Source organism: Chelonoidis abingdonii, chromosome 5 (genome assembly GCF_003597395.2).
Source record: "Chelonoidis abingdonii isolate Lonesome George chromosome 5, CheloAbing_2.0, whole genome shotgun sequence".
NCBI lineage: Eukaryota > Metazoa > Chordata > Testudines > Testudinidae > Chelonoidis > Chelonoidis abingdonii.
Genome location: NC_133773.1, coordinates 128,044,029 through 128,066,702, shown reverse-complemented (window position 1 = coordinate 128,066,702; position 22,674 = coordinate 128,044,029). Strand labels below are relative to the sequence as shown.

General features: G+C 44.7%; 1 protein-coding gene across 1 annotated transcript in view; it reads left to right on the top strand.

The window, feature by feature from the left end:
• NSD2 (nuclear receptor binding SET domain protein 2) overlaps positions 1-22,674 on the top strand; it is a 170,228-nt gene that overhangs the window by 34,010 nt on the left and 113,544 nt on the right. The window contains exon 3 of the mRNA XM_075066635.1: positions 18,692-18,857. Coding sequence (XP_074922736.1) covers positions 18,692-18,857 — 166 coding nt within the window. The remainder of the gene's footprint in view (positions 1-18,691; positions 18,858-22,674) is intronic.

Here is a 22,674-nt window from a genome sequence, read left to right as displayed (position 1 = left end):
ACAGACTTTTCTTCTAAAAATAGAAACCGTTAAGAAAATGCTACTTGGCTACTGGACGCTAAATACTGCAACAAAATTAAAACCAGGAGAAACAAATGCATGTTGTTAAAATTTGATCTTTTTTTTTTTTTTTTAAATATATTACTTAATGGAATTCTCATTGTCACTTCTTAGTCACAGAATGAGGATGAAGCAACTCTCCTCTACGCCCAAGTTTTTTTGAACCTCTGAGATGGTGGCAGCTTGTTTTGATACAAGCTTTTTTCCCAGGACGTTGCATGCTGGTTGTACAAAATCAACTCTACCTTGGTTACATTAGATTCTTCCAGTTAGTTTCTGAATTGTTCAGGAAGCAGGAACTCTCCCCTCCCCCCCCCTTGTCCCCTAAAACAGTAGAACCCCATTTATCTGATCCTCCACTATCCAGCTCTCTGTATTAATCAAACAACCAACACATACAGTGCCATAAATGGGTGATCTCTCCTGTGGCAGCACTGTCCCATTCTCTGGATTATCCAATTTTTTGATTATCTGAACTCTCCCCATTTCCAATTAGATCGGTTAAATGGGTTTCTGCTATAAATCCTAAACATCATCCGTGAAACAAATGATTGAGTTGTAAAATCCACATTTGTGGAGTATCTACACCAGCATCTGCAGTTGTTTTAGTTAATTTGACCATCAATTAACGCAAGTTACAGCACAATCAAAAACTCTAAAGGAAGGAAGATTTGTTCTGTTGTCTTCCTCCCCCAGCGAGCCTCCTCTTCCTTCCACAGGAGAGGGAGACCTGCTTCTGGCCTACACAACCACCTCCATCAGCTTTCCTGCTTCTTAGCGATTAGGAGGGGCAGGGAAGACAATATTTTTATTACGTTATTTGCATTACACTAATGCTCAGTGGCCCCAGTGAAGCTGGACTAAGCACAAATGTATAGTAAGACCTTGTTCTTGCCCTCTGAAGAATTTACAGCCTAATCAAGAAGAGGAAGTGGATGAGAGATTCTTCAAGCAGGTATCGAAATTAGCTACCACACATGAGCTGGTATTAATGGGGGGTTTTAACTTCTCAAATATGTGTTGGAAGATTAATACAGCAAAATGTAATATGTCCTGCAAGTTCTTAGCATGTGTAGGGGGCAATTTTCTGATTTGGAACGTATAGGAAACAAGTAGGGGGTCATCCATTTTGGGTCTGGTTTTGACCAACAGGGATGAATTAGTTGTGAATGTGAAAGTGGTCAGGAACATGGGATGAAGTGATCATGATCTGATAGCATTCAAGATCCTAAGGAAAGGAGGACATGAAAACAGCAAAACAAGGACGCTGGGCTTCAGAAAAGCCGCTTTCAACGAACTCAGAAATAATAGGCAAGTTCCCATGGAGAAACCAGTTAGGAAGAATAGACATCGAAGTTGGCTGGCAGTTCCTAAAAGATGTAAATGAGAGGCTCAACATCAAGCTATTCTGATGCAGAGGAAAGGCCAGAAGAGAGACAGGAAACCAGTGTGGCTGCAAAAGGAGCTTTTTTGCTATCTAAACATCAAAAGGGATACATACAGGAAATGGAAGGAGGGACATGTCCCCAGGAAGTATACATGGGAATAGCACCAGTGTGTAGAGACAAAATCAGGAAAGGAATGAGTTTAACATTTCTTGCTAGTTATGAGATAAGAAAGGGTTCTACAAAAATATCAGACAAAAAAGAAAGATGGTATAGGTCCACTACTCAGTAAAGAAGATGAGCTGGTAATGGAAGATAAGGTGGCGCTGCTCAATGCCTATTTTGCTTCAGTCTTCACACAAAAAACAACTTTGCTAGTCTGATCACATGTTATCATAGACAAGGGGAAGGGATGCAGATCAGGATAAGTAGAAGTTCTCTGTGTTCTTTGACTAATTTGACTGACTTAAATCACAGGGCCTGATGATGAAGGAATTAGCTGAAGAAATCGCTGAGCCACTGGCAATTATATTTGCAAACTGATGGATGAGAGGTCCTGGAAGACTGGAAAAGAGCCAACTGTGTCCATCTTAAAAAGGGGGATCCGGGAAAACTATAAACCAGTCAGCCTGACCATGATACCTGGGAAACGACTAGAGCGATGTATAAAACATTCAATTTGTGAATACTTGCAGAATGATGGGGTGATCACTAACAGCCAGCGTCCAAGAACAAATCATTCCAAACCAGCTTGATTTTCTCCTTTGACGGAGTAACTGGTTTGGTGGATAAGGGGGAATGCAGGGGACATAATATACCCTGACTTCAGCAAGGGTTTTGACATGGTCCCATATGACATTTTCATAAGTAAGCTAGAAAAAATGTGGACTCAGTAGAACTACCATTAAGTGATTACATAGTTGGTTAAACAATTGCAAACGAGTAACTCTTAGTGGAATGATGGTCTCAAGTGGGGCTCCACAGGTGTCTGTTCTGGGTCCTAACATCGTTATTAATGACCTGGATGTAGAAGTAGAAAGCATAACAATCAGATTTGCAGATGATACAAAGCTAGGGCAGGGGGTTGCCAACACTTTGGAGGATAGGGCTAAAATTCAGAAGGATCTTGATAAATTGGAGAACTTTGAAATTCAACAAAGACAAATGTAAGGTGCTACACTTAGGAAAGAAAAATGTGCAAATACAGAATGGGGGATAACTGGCTTGGCAGCAGCAATGCTGAGAAGGATCTGGGAGTTTGGTGGATCACAGCCTCAACATGAGTCAGCAATGTGATGCTGTGGCGCGCGAAAAAAAAAAAAAAAAAAAGCAAAGCAAAAGCAATTTTGGGTTGCATTAACAGCAATTAACAGTATGCAAGTCACAGGAGGTGGTAACTTGTCACTGGTTAGTCCTCTGCTAGAGTACAGTGTCCAGGTTTGGTCACCAATGTAGAGAAAGGATGTAGAGAAACTGGAAAGGATCCAAATGCAAGTGACAAAGGTGATCAAAGGGATGGAATGCCAGCCATGTAAGCGAAGGCTGAAGGAACTGGGTATGTTTAGTTTGGAAAAGGGGAGATTAAGGGGGGACATAATAGTGGTCTTCAAGTGCTTGAAAGGCTGCTTTAAAAAAGATGGAGAAAAATTGTTCTTAGAATGCTTGCTCATTACCATTCCATATTAGGGGTGTGTGCTCGTTTTCCCTCTGGTATCCGTAGGGGACTGGCACCCCCCAGGAGTAGTGCACACATGCTGTGTTATAATACACGCCGCCAGCTCCCCCCACTCTCAGTTCTTTTTTGCTGCCAGTGACAGCGCTGAAATGTCTGCTGCTTCAGCTAGCTTTTCACTTTGTTCAGTGTGTCTCAAACTTTTTTTACTGTAAAATATTGTATATAGTTATCCTTAGTGTTAGTTCTACTTAGTTGCTCCTGGACGGGACTCAGCGTAGGGATGGGGCATGCCATTCGATCACTGTAAGCGACCTATACCCATCAGCGACCTGCATGTTAGTTATTTAAGGTACCTAGGCGAAGGACACATAAGCGAGAAGTGTCACATCTGTAAATCATTTCAACAGCGACAAAAAAGGAAAGGGACATTCGTCTCAGGGCACTCCTGATGGTTCTGGGGTCAGCATCGACTCCAGAGCAGAGTCCGACTTGGCCCTGAGCACCACAGCGTCGGTGCGGAGTGCCTCGCCGGCACCATCTATGAGCTGACACTGATCCCCCATCCCGGTCAAGAAGCCTAAGAGGACCAAGAAGGGGAAGATCTCCCACTTCCCATAAAGGAAAGAAGAGGGCTGTAGGAGAGCCAATGCCCGTACTGGGCAGCTTAACACCTCCGTCAGGCAGTCAGGCCCCAGCTCAAGTCAAGCGGTCTAGCCCCTATCCTACTGTGTCTGCCACGCTTGACAGTGACGAGGGCCTTGTCAACTAGAAGTCCAGTTGATGCCGGAGGCCCTGCAGGTAGTGCAGGAAATCCTGAAGCTACTGGTACCGCCCACACTGGCTTTGACAGTACTTAAGTCCAGGGGTAAACCCACCTTGGGACCGTTCCGCGTGCCCCACCTCAGCAGCACCTTGCCCAGTTGCAGGGCACGTCCCACCAGTGCTCGATCGCATGGAGCTGTCATGCCTCAGAAGTAGAGAGTTAGGCTCAGAGAAGCCCTCTTTGGTCTCCGGACCCTGGGCACCAACAGCGGGATTCTAGGTGAGGTTTGCCGGTAACATGGCGCAGACTGCAGAGGCACGTGTGGCCCCCTTCCCCCCAGCATAAGCATCGAGACAGACCCTTTGCCTCTCTAATGCCTTGGCACTGGTTTCACATCCTATTGGTTGAATGGATCCACTGGTCACCCACCGGCACCTGTTGCTGATACGCGAATCCTTATGGTCAGGGAGATCTGACGACTGGCCCGCTCTAGGTTCTGGTACCAGTTGAGCAGCATGAGGCATAGATCACTGGTCTACCTATGCCAAACACCAAAGATACTCAAGGGGCCATGTGAGGGACTTGTCTCGATCACAGGTCAACGTTGAGGCACAGCAGCTGGCACTGCACAGAGGAGGGCCACCAGTCCACCTGGTCATGGTCAGTCCGCAGCAACCAGTCCGCTTACAACTCCGGCGCTGAACAGGAGTCCTTGTCAGCGGGACATGCCCTGGCACCGATGGTACCCTCAAGGTGCCCGAGGAGTTCATGGGCAAGAGGTACTACTCCTGTTATTCCCTTATCCCAAAGCCTAAAAAGGGTTTCAGGCTGATACTGGACCTATGGGATCTGAACCAGCACATGGTGAAGCTCAAGTTCCGCATAGTCTCTCTGGCCTCCATCATCCCCTCCTTGGATCCCGAGGACTGGTATGCTGCCCTTGATCTACAGGACGCGTACTTCTGCATCCACATATTTGAGGGGCACAGGCACTTCCTCCATTTTGTGGTGGGACAGAATCATTACCAATCTATAGTCCTTCCGTTTGGGTTGTCCACTGCTCCCAGAGTCTTTACAAAATGCATGTCGCCGTTAGCGGCCTACCTCACGACGGCGGGAGGTACAGGTATTTCCCTATCTGGACGATTCGCTGGTCAAGGGCACCTCCGTGTCGCACGTGAGAGATCACATGGCGCTCCTCCTGTCCATGTGCACCCCCTTGGGCCTACTGGTAAACAGCACCAAGTCAATGTTAGTCCTGATCCAACGCATAGTTTATCGATGCAGTGTCGGCCAGGGCCTCCCTCCTGCCAGGCAGGTTCCAGACCCTGAAAGGTCTCATCAACTTGGTCGCAAGGTTCCTGGTGACAAAACAGCCAGGGTTTGCCTGTATCTCTTGGGTCATATGTCAGCGTACACGTACGTGGTCCATCACCAGACTCAGGAGGAGGCCCCTCCAGCTCTGGTTGGCCTCTGATTTCTCCCAGGGCATGTACAGAGTGGACAAGGCCCTCACCGTGCCAGACGCTGTGATTACCTCCCTGCAATGGTGGTCCACTGCAAACAATATGCTCCAAGGGGTCCCATTCAGGGACAGGGCCACATTGCTGAAGCTGGTGTCCGATGCATCAGACCTGGATTTGGGGGCCAATGTGGGGAGCTTTCAGACCCAAGGCCTGTGTTCGGCTCAGGACCTGATCCTACACATAAACGACGAGCTCAGAGTGGTGCGGCTGGCGTGTATGGCCTTCTGCTTGCACCTGGAGTGCCAGGTAATCGGGGTCCTCCCGACAACACAGCCTTGATGTTCTATATCAACAGGCAAGGAGGGGCCTGCTCCTCTGCCTTGAAGCCCTCAGGCTGTGGGACTTCTGTATAGCTCACGACATCCACCTGAAGGCCTTCCACACCAGGCGCCCGCAACAAGAGGGTGGATTGCTTGAGCAGGGACTTCTCCTCGCAACACGAGTGGTCCTTCCACGGGGAAGTGGCCCACCAGCTCTTCCGAAGGTGGGGGTCCATCTGGGGAGTTCTATTCATAACTCATCAGATGCCTCCGGTTCTGCCTCGGGGGTGGGGCCTAGGAAGGGGGCTATCTCCGATGCCTTTCTCTAGTCCTGGTCAGGCCCGCTTCTCTACGCCTTCTCCTCGTTCCCTCTAATCAGCAGGGTCCTGGAGAAGATAAAGTCGGACAAGACCCGAGTCCTCCTGATTGCCCTGGCATGGCCCAGGCACTACTGGTACGGGACCCTAATGGGCCTGGTGGCAGCTCTACCATGGCCATTGCCAATCCGCCCAGACCTGCTCTCACAGGACCAGGGCTGCCTCCTCCATCCTAACCTAGCGGCTCTTCATCTTACGGCGTGGCCACTCAGTGGTTAGATGAGGAGGAAAGGAAGTGCTCAGAGCAAGTTTAGCGTGTCCTCCTCAAAAGTAGACAGTCCTCCACTCGCTGCGCTTATTTGGCAAAGTGATCCCGGTTTTCTAGGTAGGCAGCAGACCAGAGTGACTGTCTGGTGACCGCCTCAATCCAGCTTATCCTTGATTACCTCCTCCACCTGATGGCCCAGTGCCTGGTGCCCTCGTCCGTCAAGGTGCACCTGGCAGCCATATTGGCCTTCCATCCGCCGGGACAAGGACACAGTGTTTTCCCATGCTATGGCTGGCCAGTTCCTTAAGGGTCTAGACCATCTTTTCACATATTCTAGACCCCTGGTTCCACAGTGGGACCTAAACTTGGTGTTGGCTCGTCTCACGATGCCCCCGTTTGAACCACTGGCCACATGCTTCTGGTCTCACTTCTCGTGGAAGGTGGCCTTCCTGGTTGCTATCACATCGGTCAGGCAAATCTCGGAGCTCAGGGCCCTGACCTCTGAACCACTGTACATGGTCTTTCATAAGGACAAGATCCAGCTCCGCCCACACCCTGTGTTCCTCTTGAAGGTGGTCTCCACCTATCACATGGGTCGGGACATTTTTCTACTGGCCTTCTGCCCCAAGCCTCACGCATCCAGTGAGGAACACTACCCCCACACTCTTGACATACGGCAGCCTCTGGCTTTCTACCTCGAGTGGACGAAGTTGTTCAGAAAGTCCTCGCAACTGTGTCTCGCCTCAGCTGAGCACGCAAGGGACTAGCCGATTTCCACTCAGCAGCTTTCCAATCGGATCACTTCGTACATCGTTCCTGTTATGAGCTGGCGGGCATTCCCCCAACACCTATTGTGAGGGCACACTCAACCCAGGCACAGGCCTCATTGGCTGCCTTCGTGGCCCATGTCCCTATCCAGGACACTTGTAGGGCCGCCACATGGTCATCGGTTCACACGTTCACTTCGCACTATGCGATCGTCTCCCAAACCAGGGATGACACTGGGTTCAACAGAGCTGTCCTCCGTCCTGCGAACTTTTAAACCCCTACTCACCTCCAACAGATATAGCTTGGAATCACCTATTGTGCAGTACACATGAGCAATGACTTGAAGAATAAAAAACAGTTGCCTTTTCCGTAACTGGTATTCTTTGAGATGTGTTGCTCAGGTCTATTCCACATCCCACCCTCCTTCCTCTCTGTTGGAGTTGTCTGGCATGAAGGAACTGAGGGTGAAGGGAGCGCGCACCTCCCCTTATACCGTGCCAGGCAGGTGCCACTCCAGGGTTTGCGGGGGGCGCTCCCCGCTACTGGTACTGCTAGGGGAAAAACTTGCGGCACCAGTGCATGTGGCGAGCACGCACACCTATCGTGGAGTAGACAGGGGCAACACATCTCGAAGACCACCAGTTACGGAAAAGGTAACTTTTTTTTTTCTTTCTAGGCTCACCGGTCTGCTTTTTGAGCACTGGCTCTCCCATCTGTCATGGAAGGTGGCATTCCTTGTGGCAATAACATCCGTGAGTCAAGTGTCAGGACTTAAAGCCCTGACATTGGAGCCACTCTATACATTGTTCTACAAGGACAAAGTTCAGCTATGATCCTATCCAGCCTTTCTGGTGAAGGTGGCGTCTTCCTTCCATGTTAACCAAGACGTCTTCCTCACAGTATGTGAACCAAGCCATACACCACTGGAGAGGAAGGAAGACTCCATGCTCTGGACATCACGCATGCCCTGGCATTTTACCTGGAGTGTACCAAGCCCTTTCACAGGTTGACCGAGCTCTTCATCATGACAACAGACAGGATGAAGGGTCTTCTGGTGTCATTGCAGAAGATTTCCGACTGGATCATCTGCTGCATCCATACCTGTTATGAGCTGGCACAGGTCCTGCTACTGCCAATTGTGAGGGCCTACTCAACCAGAGCATGGCGTCCTTCCTGGCCCAGGTTCTGATCCAGGACATTTGCAGAGCTGCAACATGGTCTTCGGTTCACACATTCATGGCACACTACACCATCGGTCAGCAAGCCGGAGACGACGCTGGGTTCAGAAGAGCTGTGTTGCAAACTACAGAGGGGTAACCGTGTTAGTCTGGATCTGGAAAAGCAGCAGAGAATCCTGTGGCACCTTATAGACTAATAGACGTTTTGGAGCGTGAGCTTTCGTGGGTGACGAAGTGGGTATTCACCCACAAAAGCTCACGCTCCAAAACGTCTGTTAGTCTATAAGGTGCCACAGGATTCTCTGCTGCTGTTGCAAACTACATGTCTGTGAACTCCTACCTCCCTCCATTGGCGCTGTTTGGGAGTCACCTGATATGGAATGGACAAAGGCACTCCAAGAAGAAAAGGCAGTTTCCTTTTTCTGTAACTGGAGTTCTTTGAGATGTGTTGCTCATGTTCATTCCATAACCCGCCCTCCTTCCTTACTGTTGGAGTTTCTGGCAAGAAGGAACTAGGTGGGGGCGGCACCCCTCATACCACGGCATGTGTGCACCACTACAGAGAGCACCAGAGCCAGTCCCCAACAGATACCACTGAGGGAAAAATTTCTGGCACCAGTGCATGTGGTGAGCAGACACACCTAATAGGGAATGGACATGAGCAGCACATCTCGAAGAACACCGGTTGCAGAAATGTTAACGGTTTTTTCTCTTGCCACAGAGGGCAGGACAAGAGGCAGTGCATTCAAACTACTGCACAGCAGATTTAGATTAAGTCTTAGGAGTAACTTCCTTCTGTAAAAGGACAGTGGAACAAACTGCTTAGGGAAGTTGTGGAAGGTCTGTCATTGAAGGTTTTCAAAAAGAGCCTCGGTAGCCATTTGTTTTGGATGGTTCAGAAATAACAAATACTGCATCTTGGCAGGGGGTTAGACTAGATGACCCTGGTGGTCTCTTCTAACTGTGTGGTTTTAAGAAACCAAGAAGCAATAAGTTGGGTATAATCAGATGGTCAAATTCAGAGGAGTAACATGGTAGCCTAGGTTAGTAAGTATGCAACTTGATTTTGATTGTGTTATTTTAAAACTGTGTACGTTCTGTTTACATTCCTTACCTGTAATGTTTTAACTTGTGCATATTTCTAATTTATTTTTTTAACATAAGGCTTGTGGCGTGCCAGCAAGTTGGACCTTTATTATGCATCAAGGTCTGTGTATTCTGTGGCTCTCTGCTAGAAACTTTGGAAATACTGCAGGAGCTTCAGAGATGCACTTCAGTCTAATCAGCACTGCACAGCTTTGTTAGTTCACGAATTACAGTGACTACCTCTTCTAAGGCTAAGTTTTGAAGTTCTTTCTCAGCATGCACTTGGGCAAAACTCCTAATGAAATAAACTGCCATTGAAATCAATCAACAATAAACACAGATATTTATATTAAGTTTTTTGATATCATTCAATTTTCAGTATGTCATGGGTTCTTTTTCTAGGTTTCCAAGTTTTGGGGGGCAGAGATAGCTCAGTGGTTTGAGCATTGGCCTGCTAAACCCAGGGTGGTGAGTTCAGTCCTTGAGGGGGGCACCTAGGGATCTGTGGTAAAATCAGTACTTGGTCCTGCTAGTGAAGGCAGGGGGCTGAACTCGATGACCCTTCGGGGTCCCTTCCAGTACTATGAGATAAGATGTGCTGTTTAATATGTTTGGGATTATTTGTACCTCATAGCTATTTCAAGCTATCTGCAGACTTGGAAGCTGATCACTGTATTAGTTTTACATTCATTTATAAAGTTTTCTTCACGGCTATGAATGCTAGAAACATACAGGCTTTTAAAAAGTGCAAACTTGAGGTCCTGGGGCACAATTCTGTGGCACGGGATACATTCTGCAAAAATTCACCAGCAACTGAATTATGCAGTGGTAAAAAAACAGGGCCCTCTCTCACTTTTTAAATTGCCTTTGTCTAAAACTAAACATGTTATTTATGAAAAAAGTCTCTCCTTTAAACAAAAGAAAAAAATAAAAATTCTAACCTTTTATATTGTATTGTGTATCTTAAAAATGTTTAAGGAAGACTCCTCTGGCCCTGCATTTTTGTTTTTATTTCCGTCAATACAGATTTTTCATTCAGCTCAAATCTCTGTGTATTTTCATAGTTCCTTTTTGACCTTGAAATCTACAAATCTATTATCTGGTCTGATTTCCTGTGTACCACAGACCCTGCAATATTGCTCATTATGAAGCCCATAATTCATGGTTGATCTAGAGCATGTCTCTTAGAAGGACCTCCAGTCTTGATTGAAAGACTTTGTGATGGAGAATCCTGACCCCTCTACCATTTTAGGAATTGGCTGGCTTTCCATGAACTACTTTGGATACAGATGTCTTTTGTTCCCATGCTTGTTTTTGTGTGTTGTTGCCACATGATGATGTAACTTCATATTCCCATATAATATCACAACCCTCGTGGACAAATCTGTTGACTTCCCTCCTCCTGTTTTCATCTACTTTGACAACTGCTTCTGACTTACTGGATATCCAATACCAACTCTTTTTGCCTCATTCTTTGCTGGGAGTGACTAAATTTCCTGCAGCATCTCTTATACCTAGACACAGCCTTGTGCATTTTGTAGTCTCAGAACTTGCTGTTTAGAATCCACTCGTTGTTGCAGAATTATTCTCCAGAATGTAAGTGTTCTTTTTTTTGTTTTTGTTTTTTAAATTATTTCTAAGTTCCTATGGTTGGGAAGGTCCTTTTTAAACGTGAATGACAAAGTAATGAAATACTGACCTTCTGATGCTGCGATCAGCTTGAAACAATAGTTCCTATTGACAATTTAGATATTAGCATAGTTAACAATGTCACTGTTCATCATTTTTAGAAGAAACATTCAGACAGTATATTTATTCCACAATCCCAAACTACCTTTCATTCCTCTCTTGGTGTAAAAAAAGCTTTATTTGTCCCTTACTGGCTACTAATATGCTCAATTTCCTCCCACTGCTACATACTCATAAGACAACTTCTGTGATAATTTTTTACATTGTTGATACAAACATTTGTGATACTTCCAAAATGTAATATATATGAGCAGAATAAAATAGTCTATCAAAAGTCAAAGAAAAACTAATTTGCATTATTACTTTTCAGATTATCCAAATCTGCAGAATTTCCAGTCTCCTGCACAGGGCAACTCTAGAAGCCAGAAGCCCTTGCCCATAGGTTAAAGGTGCAACTTGGCATAGATTACACATGTCCTCGTTTATGATCATTTTATAAAGTAACCTTTTCAATCCCGTTAACATCCTGAAACAGAATTCTCCCTATTTGGGAGTTGGACCAGATCCAGGTTAATACAGTCAGTCGATAGGCTGGATTCTTTACTCAACTGTAGCGTTAACTACATAGCACTGTCATCAGGTTGCAAGCTGTTATGTTTCACCTTTTTTGGGTTGAGAAAAAATAGCTAGTGCTGTCACACATTCTTATGGATGAACCATAAGAATGGCAGTGGTTGCTTATCAAATTTCTGAGTATAAAAACCAAGGTATTTGAAATGTGAAGGGCTAGGGGAGAAGGTAATCCAAAATTACGACTTTTACTTTTGAGCCCTCTCCTACCCATTTCTCTTTCATCTTTTTTTCATAAAGCTGGTACCCTTAAAGTATAACTTTCCACTTCAACTTAATTGTGATTATGAAGCAACTATATTTCTCTTAATTAAGAAAAAATGGATGAAAAGCAGCCCAACCGCTTTTCAAATCAAAGACGTTTCTTGGAGACTTATCCAGGAAGCAAGGTATATCTCTTTGGGATTAGATGTCCATCATACCAGCTACTGGCCATCTAAAAGCGCTGCAGGACTTGCCAGTACTTTGACAAAAGAGGCCCAGCAGGCAACCATCTTCTGTACACTCCAAGCATTCTATTGTCATGTGATTTCCTCACACTTCAAGTGCTTGCACATGTTCATTCCAATGTAGGTGTATGCGTGCCCCAAGCACAGCTGCCAGAATTTTTTCCCCAGTGGTATGCATTGGATCTGTTCCAGTGCCCTCTGGTGCCAGGCACTCATAATGTTGGTATAAAGGGCCCCAGCAACTCTGCTCTCCTTTTGTTCCTTCTTACTGCCTGTGACAGTTGCTGGAACCGCATTGCTCAGGCAGTCCTCCTAGTGGTTGTTTCTCCAGGTTTTTAGTCTAATCAGTTGTTGGTTTTAGAACTTAGGCAGTTTTGGATGCCCCCATGCTTAGTGGGGCTGTCTGCTCCCCCAGTGCCGACGCATGCCTCGGTTGCTGGCTTTCAAACCCTGTGCCTCCTGAAATATGTCTGTGCCTTTGAGCAAACCACAACCGAGCTGTCTCAAGTGCTTGAGGGAAGTTCATATGAAAGACAGCTGCCAAGTCTGCAGGGACTTGAGGCCCCAGACCAAGAAGGACTAAGCTGCACAGCATAAGGTCCTCCTCCTGGAGGCAGCCTTAAGATGTGCATCAGAGCCGTGCTCGGACTCAGCACCTAGCACCTCAGCCTTGGTGGAGAGCACTCTTTCAAAGGCTCTGGACTCTCGGCACTGATCGTCTTCCCCGGTGTCTAAGAAGAAACACTGTAAGCAGCAAGAGAAGAGCGAGTGTGAACGGCAAAAAGAGACAGGGAGAGAACAAGACTGGTGTCAGGCCACTCTTCATCCCTGGCCACCGCATCATCAGATGCCTGCACCTCAGGTTCCTGCACCAAGCCCCTTAAACACCTACTGGGAACCACCTCAGAGCAGACAATGCACTAGCTAGCTTGTGGTGCTGTCAACCCATGAAGCTTTTGCAGGGGCCAGGGACCTTCTCAACCTACTGGTACGGGGTTCCTGGAGGTTCAGGATTCAGGTGCCACTGAACAACAGAGAGTTATCACCCAAACCTCAACCTATGCTACGGCTGCCATCCAGGGGAAAACTCATGTTGTAACTTGGTGTCACCTTGGTGATCTTCTCTGGAACTGAGTGGCAAGGCACTCTCTCTGCACCACAGCCTCTCATCTCTGTCAGACTTGGAAGTGGGATCATATTCTCCTCATCAACACAGCCAACCTTGCTGCTCCCCAGTCCGTTCCTATTTATGTGGCAACCCTCCCCCCCCCCCCCCTCGCGGCCCTGAGTTGGAGCTACCTCAGGCATTTGGCCACCAGGTGCATGGGGTCTGGCAGCCATGCTGTGACCCTTCTGGAAACCTTGGGGGTTCCCCCCACCTCAGAGTACCAACGCAAGGCGCTCATACTCCATTGTCTTGAAGGTTAGCGCGCCCCCGACACCACGCAGAGACACTCAATAGCTGGACTCTGTTACCGAGCCTCCAGAGGAAGCGCCACAGGCTCCTGCACATGTCAGGGAATCAACAGTGGCTCCTCAGCCCATTTTAGCCTTCTCATTCTCCTCTCTGGACAAGGTGATAGTGAGACCAGGACTCTCCCCACCGCAAGACTACCACATGGCTTACCAGGAATTGTTAAAGCAGGTAGCTTTGAACTTGGGTGTCCAAGCAGAAGTGATCATGGAGACAACACATAGTCTCCTGAACATTATGTCACCTGCGGGGCCTTCTAGAGTGGCTCTATCACTTAATGAAGCCATCATGGGCCCAGTCAAGACCCTATGGTGAACCCCGGCTTCCTCCATCTGATAGCAAAGTGCAAAGAGCGCAAGTATTTCGTTCCATTCAAAGGGTATGAATTCCTTTTCTTGCGTCCTCCCCTGGGATCTCTGGTTGTAGCAGCCGGCAAAGAAAGGAATTGACAAGGATAAGTGGGTTCTATGCCCAAAGCAAAGGATCAAAGAAATTGGACTTGTTCAGACAGAAAGCATATTCCATATCCAGAGGGGGCCTGCAGCTCTTCATAGAGAATTAGCAAGCCTTTTTGGGTTATTCTAATTTTAATACATGGGAGTCCATGTTATAATTCAAAGACGTACTCCCCCAAGACTCTAAACAGTTTTCCTCCCTAATTTGAGGAGGGGAAGACTGGCTCATATCTCTCTGCAAGCAGCCGCAAACGCTGCTGATTGGGTGGCCGGATCAATGGTGACAGCAGTAAAAGTGTGCAGGAGCTTTTGGTTGCAGTCCACAGGGCTCCCTCATGAGGTCTGACACACTATTCAGGATCTCCGAAGGCAACTTTGAAATTCCTGGGACTCTGTGCTGGCAGGGTTAAGGAAGCAGTATAGGCCACAGCAGACGGGCTGTTACTTTACTCAACCAGCCAGATAAGAGCAGCGGAGGAGACTGAGCAGGGGATTCAGGCACAGAGCTCCCTTCCCCGTGCTTCTTGGCAGGTCCTGCACAGTCCAGCCCGAGACATTCAGGGTCTTCGAAAAATTCATTCTCTTTCAAGTGCTTGGTCATGTCCATTCCATGTCTGGTGTGCGTCTTTCCTCCCAGTGGTATCCACAGGGCCAGCTCTATTGCCCCGTAGAGGTCTGTGCTCCTGCGCCAGAATAAGTGGTGCCATTGACCTTGTGCCTTCTCAGTTCCTTCTTACCACTCACGACAGTTGCTGGAACAGTCTTTTTTGGTGCTTCGGCAGTTTCTTCCAGTGATTTTTTCCGAACTCTTGTTGTAAATAGTTGGTAGTTTTAGTAGCGTATGTTAGTCCCCTTTTGGGACTTTGTTCCCAGGACGAGGCATGCCCCAATCTCTGGGCTTCAAGCCATGCGCATCATGCACAAAACTTACGCCCATGTGTGTCTAACAAACTCAAGTTGTCTAAAGTGCTTGGGATGGACATGTGCAACAAATCTGAAAGAACAGTACAGTACAGAAAGGCTAGTACCTTGTATCCTATCCCAAAACAGAAGAGAAGTTTCTTCTGCTGTCTTCTTCCCTCCTTCTCCAAGGGAGGCATCTAAGTATTTTGTCCTGTAAGAAAGGCCAGTAACATCTTTCTCAGGTGTTCTGTCTCTGCTGCACTCAAATAATTGGCAGAAAATTATTGATGAAGATGAGCAGGGCAGTAAATTGTGCCTTACCTGTCACAGGAGAACCTATGCTACTTGTCCTGATACTTGAGGGGGGGAGGAAGGAGATGGTCTGATCCCAGAGTGGCGTGTTAACTTTGTTCTTCTCAAAGTCAAAACAGTGAGATCAATCTGGGGAGAAGGATATCTCTGGTAGTCTCTCACTCTACACAGGTCCTTCTCCTTAGCCATCTCCTTAACAATACAGGGAGTACACACTGCTCAAATTTAAGCTGCTTCTGCTTCAGTTGCTAATGTGCTGGCTGTATGCCTGTAAGAAATTGGATGGTACATTTGTGTCAAAGTACTTGAATTATTTTTCCCATACAAATTAAATCATCTGGAAATAAAGATTTTTACCTTTTATTTTATTTTTGTGACTTTTTCCTCTAAGGCTAGGGCCGTGTTTATAGTATGGGGACGAGTGGCATAGCCACAGCACTGTAGCTAGTCCCGATAGTGTACACGCAGCCTACAACTATGGAAAGGGTTTTCCATTGCTGTAGGAACATCGCTTCCCCAAGCAGTAGTAACTAGGTTTACGGAAGCATTCTTCCATTGACCTAACTGTGTCTACCCTAGAGGTTAGGTTGACATAGTTACAGAACTCAGGGATGTGGATTTTTCACACATCTAAGCACAATAAATATGTTGACCTAAATTTTTGGTATAGACCCCAGGCAACAGAATCCTGTGCACGTGGTGCCTTTTAAAGATGGGCAAACTAACTATCTTGTAATTTTACTACAGAGATACCCCGTACAATTGTCAAAAGCACATAGTTCTGTTTTTAGGGCCCTACCAAATTCAAGGCCATGAAAAATGTGTCACTGACCACGAAATCTCGTCTCTTTTGTGGCTTTTATCCTATTCTATACAGATTTTACAGAGGGGAGACCATCATTTCTCACATTGGGGGTTCTGACCCAAAAGGGAGTTGCAGGGGGATCATGAGGTTATTGTAGGGGGTCATGGTATTGCCACCCTTACTTCTGCACTGCCTTTACTGCTGGGCAGCTGGAGAGTGGCGGATGCTGCCTAAGGGCCCAGCTCTACAGGCAGCAGCGCAGAAGTAAGGATGGCAATACCATACTATGCCATTGTAGCTTCTGGGTGATGTGGCTCTGCCTTCAGAAGTAGGCTTCTGGCTGGCAGCTGCTGCTCTCCAGCTGCTCTGCTCTGAAGGCAGCACCACCACCAACAGTGCAGTAGTAAGGGTAGCAGTACTACAACACCTCCTACAATAACCTTGTGACCCCCCACAACTCCTTTTTGGGTCAGGATGCCTACAATTACAACAGTATGAAATTTCAGATTTAAATAGCTGAAATTGTGAATTGTACTATTTTTAAATTCCTGTGACTGTGAAACTGACCAAACGAACTGTGAATTTGGTAGGGCCCTTATTATTAGGCACTTAGGTCATTTTTGCAAATGCGTGTTAGGTTTGTAAATCAGTTGCTTTTGAGAATTGTATCTGTTATCTTTCAGGATTGTTATCCATTCACTTACTTTCAAATGTTGAAATTACGTATTCTGGGTATTAACTCTTTCCAACATGTTCTTTGGAATTTTGTATGCGTGGTTTTGATGTAATTTTTCATGTTGTATTTAACTGCAAGGGAGAGCTTTTTATTTCTCACTTTTGAACAATATCTGCTGGAATGTTCCAAGTCTTCTGAGATTTCTGAAGTTGAAGCATCCTCAGTGGAAGGGAACAGTTGGGGCCATCTTACAGGCCAAAAAGCTTGAGAGCAATGGGAACACAATTCTTCCTGGAGGTATGGACCCGAGAGAGTTAGTCCTAAGATCTTCAGAAAAGCTTAATTAGAAGATGAGGAGCTATCCCGTTCATCACAAGAAGGGCTCCCCTCCTCTCAACCCTGGAAAGCTTTTCAAAAATAATAAGCTTTAGGCATTATTTCACAACTAGACATAACTTTTTAAATAATTATTTTTTTTTAAAGTACCATAATCTAAAATCATTGTGGTGTAGCTAAGGTTTGTTGTTGTGTTTTGGAAATCATGTCTTAGTCACAGATTTTTAAAGCCAGAAGGTACTATTCTCACCTGACCTTCTATGAATATCCTGACTTAGTACTACATCTCAAAACACTAGGCTTCTTAATTCAGTTTTAAACACTTTAGATACTTCATAATGTCATCTCTTCCCTCCCTTTTTGCTCAGTTCTACAGTCTAAAAGCCTAAGAGTCTAGACATTTTGGTCCACCTTCTGAACTTTGGAATGGTGCTGCAAAAGGCTAATGATGTCATATTTTACATAATTAAATAGTAACAGACCACTGGAAATGATGAATCAAAATGTATCGTTTCTTTAAACATAACTTTAATTACTTGTAATGCTAGATTTTAAAATGTGCAGTAGATCTACATGCCTGTTGATATTGAATACGGGCAAATAATGTGTTATGTATAAAGTGAAAGACACAGTAGAAATAAAACATGTAATGACTTATGCTGGCGTGTGAATAAATCTTTGTCTTTATTATACCTCGACTATACCATGATATGGCAAACCTGTTAGTATGTGTGTCATTATAGTTTCAGGGGGGAAATTGTTTTTAGTTTATTCTAAATGCTTTGCAGTTAACTTGACAAAGATCCTTAAAGCAGAAGTATTTGTGCTTTCCTCATATTATTTAAAATAAATAACTTTGGGAGGGACCAGCTAAAATTCTAAAGATTTTACTTCTACTGTTGAAAGCATTTTTTCAAAAAGTGACTAGCAAAAAGAAAAAAACCTCTAGCCTTTTTGCTGTATTTTGATGTTCTGACATATGAAGAAGACCTGAAATATACTCATTTTTCTTTTGCTTAGAAATGTAGGTCCTATGTCAGCTGGAAGAATCTACAGTAGTGTTTAAATTTCATTTAACATGCTTGTCTTAATATTTACTAAATTTTAGTGAACAACATTTTATACAAAGAAAGACTGTTTTAAGATTTCATGTCTTGTACTCTTCAGTTAAGGTGTTAGAGCTCACAGTGAACATCCCAGAGGTCATCCACTAAAACCAGAAAAGAACAAATATGACATTACTGATATTTCAAAGGTTTAAAAAATAATAATCCAAAAACCAACTAAAGTTCATATTTTATTATATACAGAAAGGAAGAAAGAGAAACAAACAAAAGAGCAAACAAGTTTTAAAAAAATTCTTTTTCAGTCCCCTTTCTAATACATGTGAAATACTATTCATTTACTACTCTTTTGGGCAAACATTATTGCTTTCTCTTCTGCCATGCTATTTTTTGTCACAACCCACTGCTATCACCCCAATCTACCTCTCTCTCTCTCTCTCTCTCTCTCTCTCTCTCTCTCACACACACACACACAATTTACTTCAAAGATGTACTTTATAAGCTGTGTTAGTTGATTAATTAGTATTTGTTATGAGTATACTATTAATTAATCCAGGTACAGTTTTGAAAGGGGAAATATGGTAACACAGTGTATGTTTTCTTTTTTAAAAGACTCCTGCTAAGAAAGATTCAATTCCAAGTACTGTGAAAGAAGACAAAATCCATGTGTTGAAGTACAATATAGGGGATTTAGTGTGGTCTAAAGTGTCTGGTTACCCCTGGTGGCCATGCATGGTTTCAGCTGATCCTCTTCTTCATTCCTACACTAAACTAAAAGGTATGTCTTCATTGCTGCACACATCTTCATGGACATAGAGACATTAAATTCTGGAAGTTTCATTTTTTCATTTTGTCGACTCAGATAAATTGATAAACCAAAATCCTTTGTGCTTCAGCACTTGTTTATGCTGTTTGTTAATTACCTCTTACTAGCTAGTAACATCAGGTTGCATTGGGAAGAAGTGATGTTCTGGGGAAGCTTAATTTAAATGGAAATTAGAAAAATAAGTTAGAGAATATGAAGGTAAAACCTTTGATAAAAATGAATTAATAGAAACAAAAAACTGAAGTAGGAGAGAAAATTCACAGTATACCTTAAAGTTTGAAACTTGTTTTCAATATTTTAATGTTTGTGTTTCAGTTAAATCAAAGAGAAGTTACAACTCCCTATGTTACATCAACAGTGAACAGGATAAATTCTTTAGTGTTAGTATAATTGTGTTGCTGCTGTTCATCAGGGCAGGGACATAGCTAAGGCTTTGTCTTGTAGCTTTTCTTATCAAACAATCTTCCTTTTCCTAGTGAAGCAATAAAAGAAATCCTGTCTGCCTTCTAGGAGGATAGAGTGTCTGGTTTGTTTCTTTCCTTACTTTTTTCATTATGGAGTGACCAGTTTGGGTCTTCTCTAAAATCCAGAGAGTTTTATCAATCTCAAAACGAGTTGAAGTTTAAAAAAAAAAAAAAAATTCTGTGGAATTCAAAATGAATTGGACAATAAGTTTCAGAATGATGTCACAAAACTGTAGGGTTCAATAGTTAGAATTTTTTCAAACTTTTGCTACTGTTCAGCAAGTTATGTAAAGGCGAAGAGAGAACCTAGTTTACTATGCTTCCCAGGCTGAGATACAGTGTCTAGGACTAATTTTTAGTTGATTACAATATATTTGAAAAGTATTCAAGTCCCAGTAGAAACATTTCTATAGGTCATAAGTTTTCGCAAGATTATATAGGATGCCTTCTGAGGGAAGATTGAAAAAATTGTTTAGTCTGGAGAAGAAGACTGAGAGGGGACATAACAGTTTTCAAGTACATAAAAGGTTGTTACAAAGAGGAGGGCAAAAAATTGTTCTCATTAACCTTTGAAGATAAAATAAGAGGCAATGGGCTTAAATTGTTGCGAGGGCAGTTTAGGCTGGACATTAGGAACAACTTTCTGTCAGGGTAGATAAGCACTGGAATAAATTGCTTAGGAGGTTGTGGAATTTCCATCACTGAAAGTTTTTAAGAGCAGATTAGACAAACACCTGTCAGGGATTGACTAGATAATACTTAGACCTGCCATGAGTGCAGGGGATTGGAGTAGATGACCTCTCGAGATCCTGTCCAGTCCTGTCTGTGATGTCAAACGGCTGCTGGAGGCCTATATTTTACATTATTGGAGGGAGGGTGGATTTCAGCCCTTTTTCTTGCACAAAGAGATTTCAAATTTACACAGAGTACTAAGATATCTTGCTAGTAAAGAAGGAAAATTTTTGAGTTTGTTTTCAGCGTGAATCTCAGATTCCACTGTAGGTGTGCATACACCTGAGATCAGTTTCTCTTGGGTGCATATGTCCTGTGCCACCTCATACTTCTGGGTAAGAGCATAAAAAGCAGAGCGATCACAAACTTCCTTCTTACCATCCAGTCAGTGAGGAAGAACACGAGTGCCTGACCTGCTGCTCTCTTTAGAGAATTGAACTTGATTTTATCTACTGCGGAGGAACTTTACCTTCACATTTCCATATGCTTTTTCCTCCAATTGGACAAGTCAGTACCCTCTGTATACATTCTTACAGCAGAGCCAGATGCTTTGCGCCAACTACCACAGTTTGTGGTGGATTCTAAGTCCTAAGGGTTCAAACCCTTCCTTTCTGCAAAGGACTGGTTCCTTTAAGGATGGACATAGCTGCTATCTCTTCTACCTAGGAGAGAGCCACATGCCAGCTATGTGGTCTGTGCAAAAGTCCTTGTCCACAAGGATCTGCAAATCCAGGGGATGTTCATGGTACACCTGTTAACAATCGAAGTGAGGCTGAAAAAAACAGGATCAGCTAGCACTCCCTCAAGCAGGCATCACACTCTAGGTTCAGTCAGTGAAAACGCTAGAGTACAGTCACTAAGCAAGACACAGCAATAAAGTCAGCATTAGTGCCTCATGAAAAGGTGACTTGGTGAGACAGAGCCAGATGGAGCCTCAACATAGCCCCACAAGGACAGTCCCAGGAGGAATACTTGAAACAAAATTCTTCCTATATCTTCCACAAAAACTGGAGGAGCATGTGGGGTACAAGAATAGGTACTGACCTTGATTTCCCATGACTGTGCCCTGCAGAGGGCTGTGTTACTTCCTGGAGAACTCAGTGTTCCCTGTGGAGACATCTTTTGCACTGAAGTGATGATTGGCGCTGGAAACGTATCACCATATGAGACAGTAGTTTGAAGAAGAGATCTACTCCTCTTGTTGAGTCACTCCTTTTCTCCAATGTGTAGTAGAGGTCCCTCTCCCACCTTTTGAAGAGAGTCACTAGGAAGCACAGTAGACTGCCCTAACTGAGACATCCACCCATGAATGGCATTGGGCCAGCCAGCCTCAGCCAGACCAGTATTCCTATATTGGCCTTACTTTTGTTGCAAGTGTCTAAGAGCAAGATCTGGTTCACAGGCACCTAGAAAGATGAGGCAGTATCATTCCTTAGTGTCATCATTGGCTGTACCACCAACACTGGAGCAAGACAATAGCTTCTGCAAACATGAGGCAAATAGGACAATAGCAACTCCCATCTCTACCCAAGGAGTCATCCTCATCATGAGACGAGGCATTAGTCTTCATGCCAGCAACTGATAACTTCAAAGCATTCCAGGACCTCCTGTCCCACGCTGACAATATCACAGATGTTGAAGCAACGCTCATATAGAAGTCCTGTTGTTTTTTGACGTCTCAAGCTCTACAACTCTGACTAGGATCTCCTTTCTTATCAGCAATGTTTCTTTGAACTGGGTAAAGGACTGTGGCAACCCCCTGCCATTCTTCCTCCCACTTCCCAATGAGTGGAGAAGAGATACCTGATGCCTCCAAAGGACTTTGAGAACTTATGCACCTATCTAAATTGAGGGTTGCTGGCTGTGTTGTCACTGCAGGGAAATTCCAAGTCTGCCAGTGGCATAGGTAAGGACAATGATCTTAAGAAGCTGGTCTTATTAGGATGCAAGTCACATTCCTTGCCATATGCAGCTCCAGGTTGTGAACTATCAGGATATGTTTGCAAAATAACCCTTTTTCATCTGGGAGAGGGTCATCCACTCCCTGTCAAAACTCCTGCAGGAAAGGAAAGTTATGAGAGAGGTCCAGATTGTTGCTGGAACAGCATTGCAGACAATTATGGACACATATGGCACAGCTACAAGATTGATGGCCATGGCTGTCAAAATGAGCCGGGGCTTCTGGCTTCAGGTATCTGGCATAGCATGCAAGATAGAAGCCACAGTAGAGGATCAGCCTTTTGATGGAATGGAGCTCTTTAGCCAAAGAACAGAGGACATTGTAGTACTCCTGTGGTTGACAGCCAGACTACCCACAAAAGAAAAGGTCTAAATACTTCATATGATTAACCCAACACCATCTGAGAGGAACATTAAGAGTCACTTGTGCCAATCCAGAGCGTGCTTCCACCTTCATGAACCACCTTGCCCCTTTCCACAGGACCTGGGTGACCATCACTGCCGACAAATGGGTAGTAGACATCATTGACCAAGGCTACCATATCAGTTTCTACTCCTTACCCTATCTACTCCCATTTCTCATCCTCTTTCAGTAACTCTCCTCATGAGAGCCT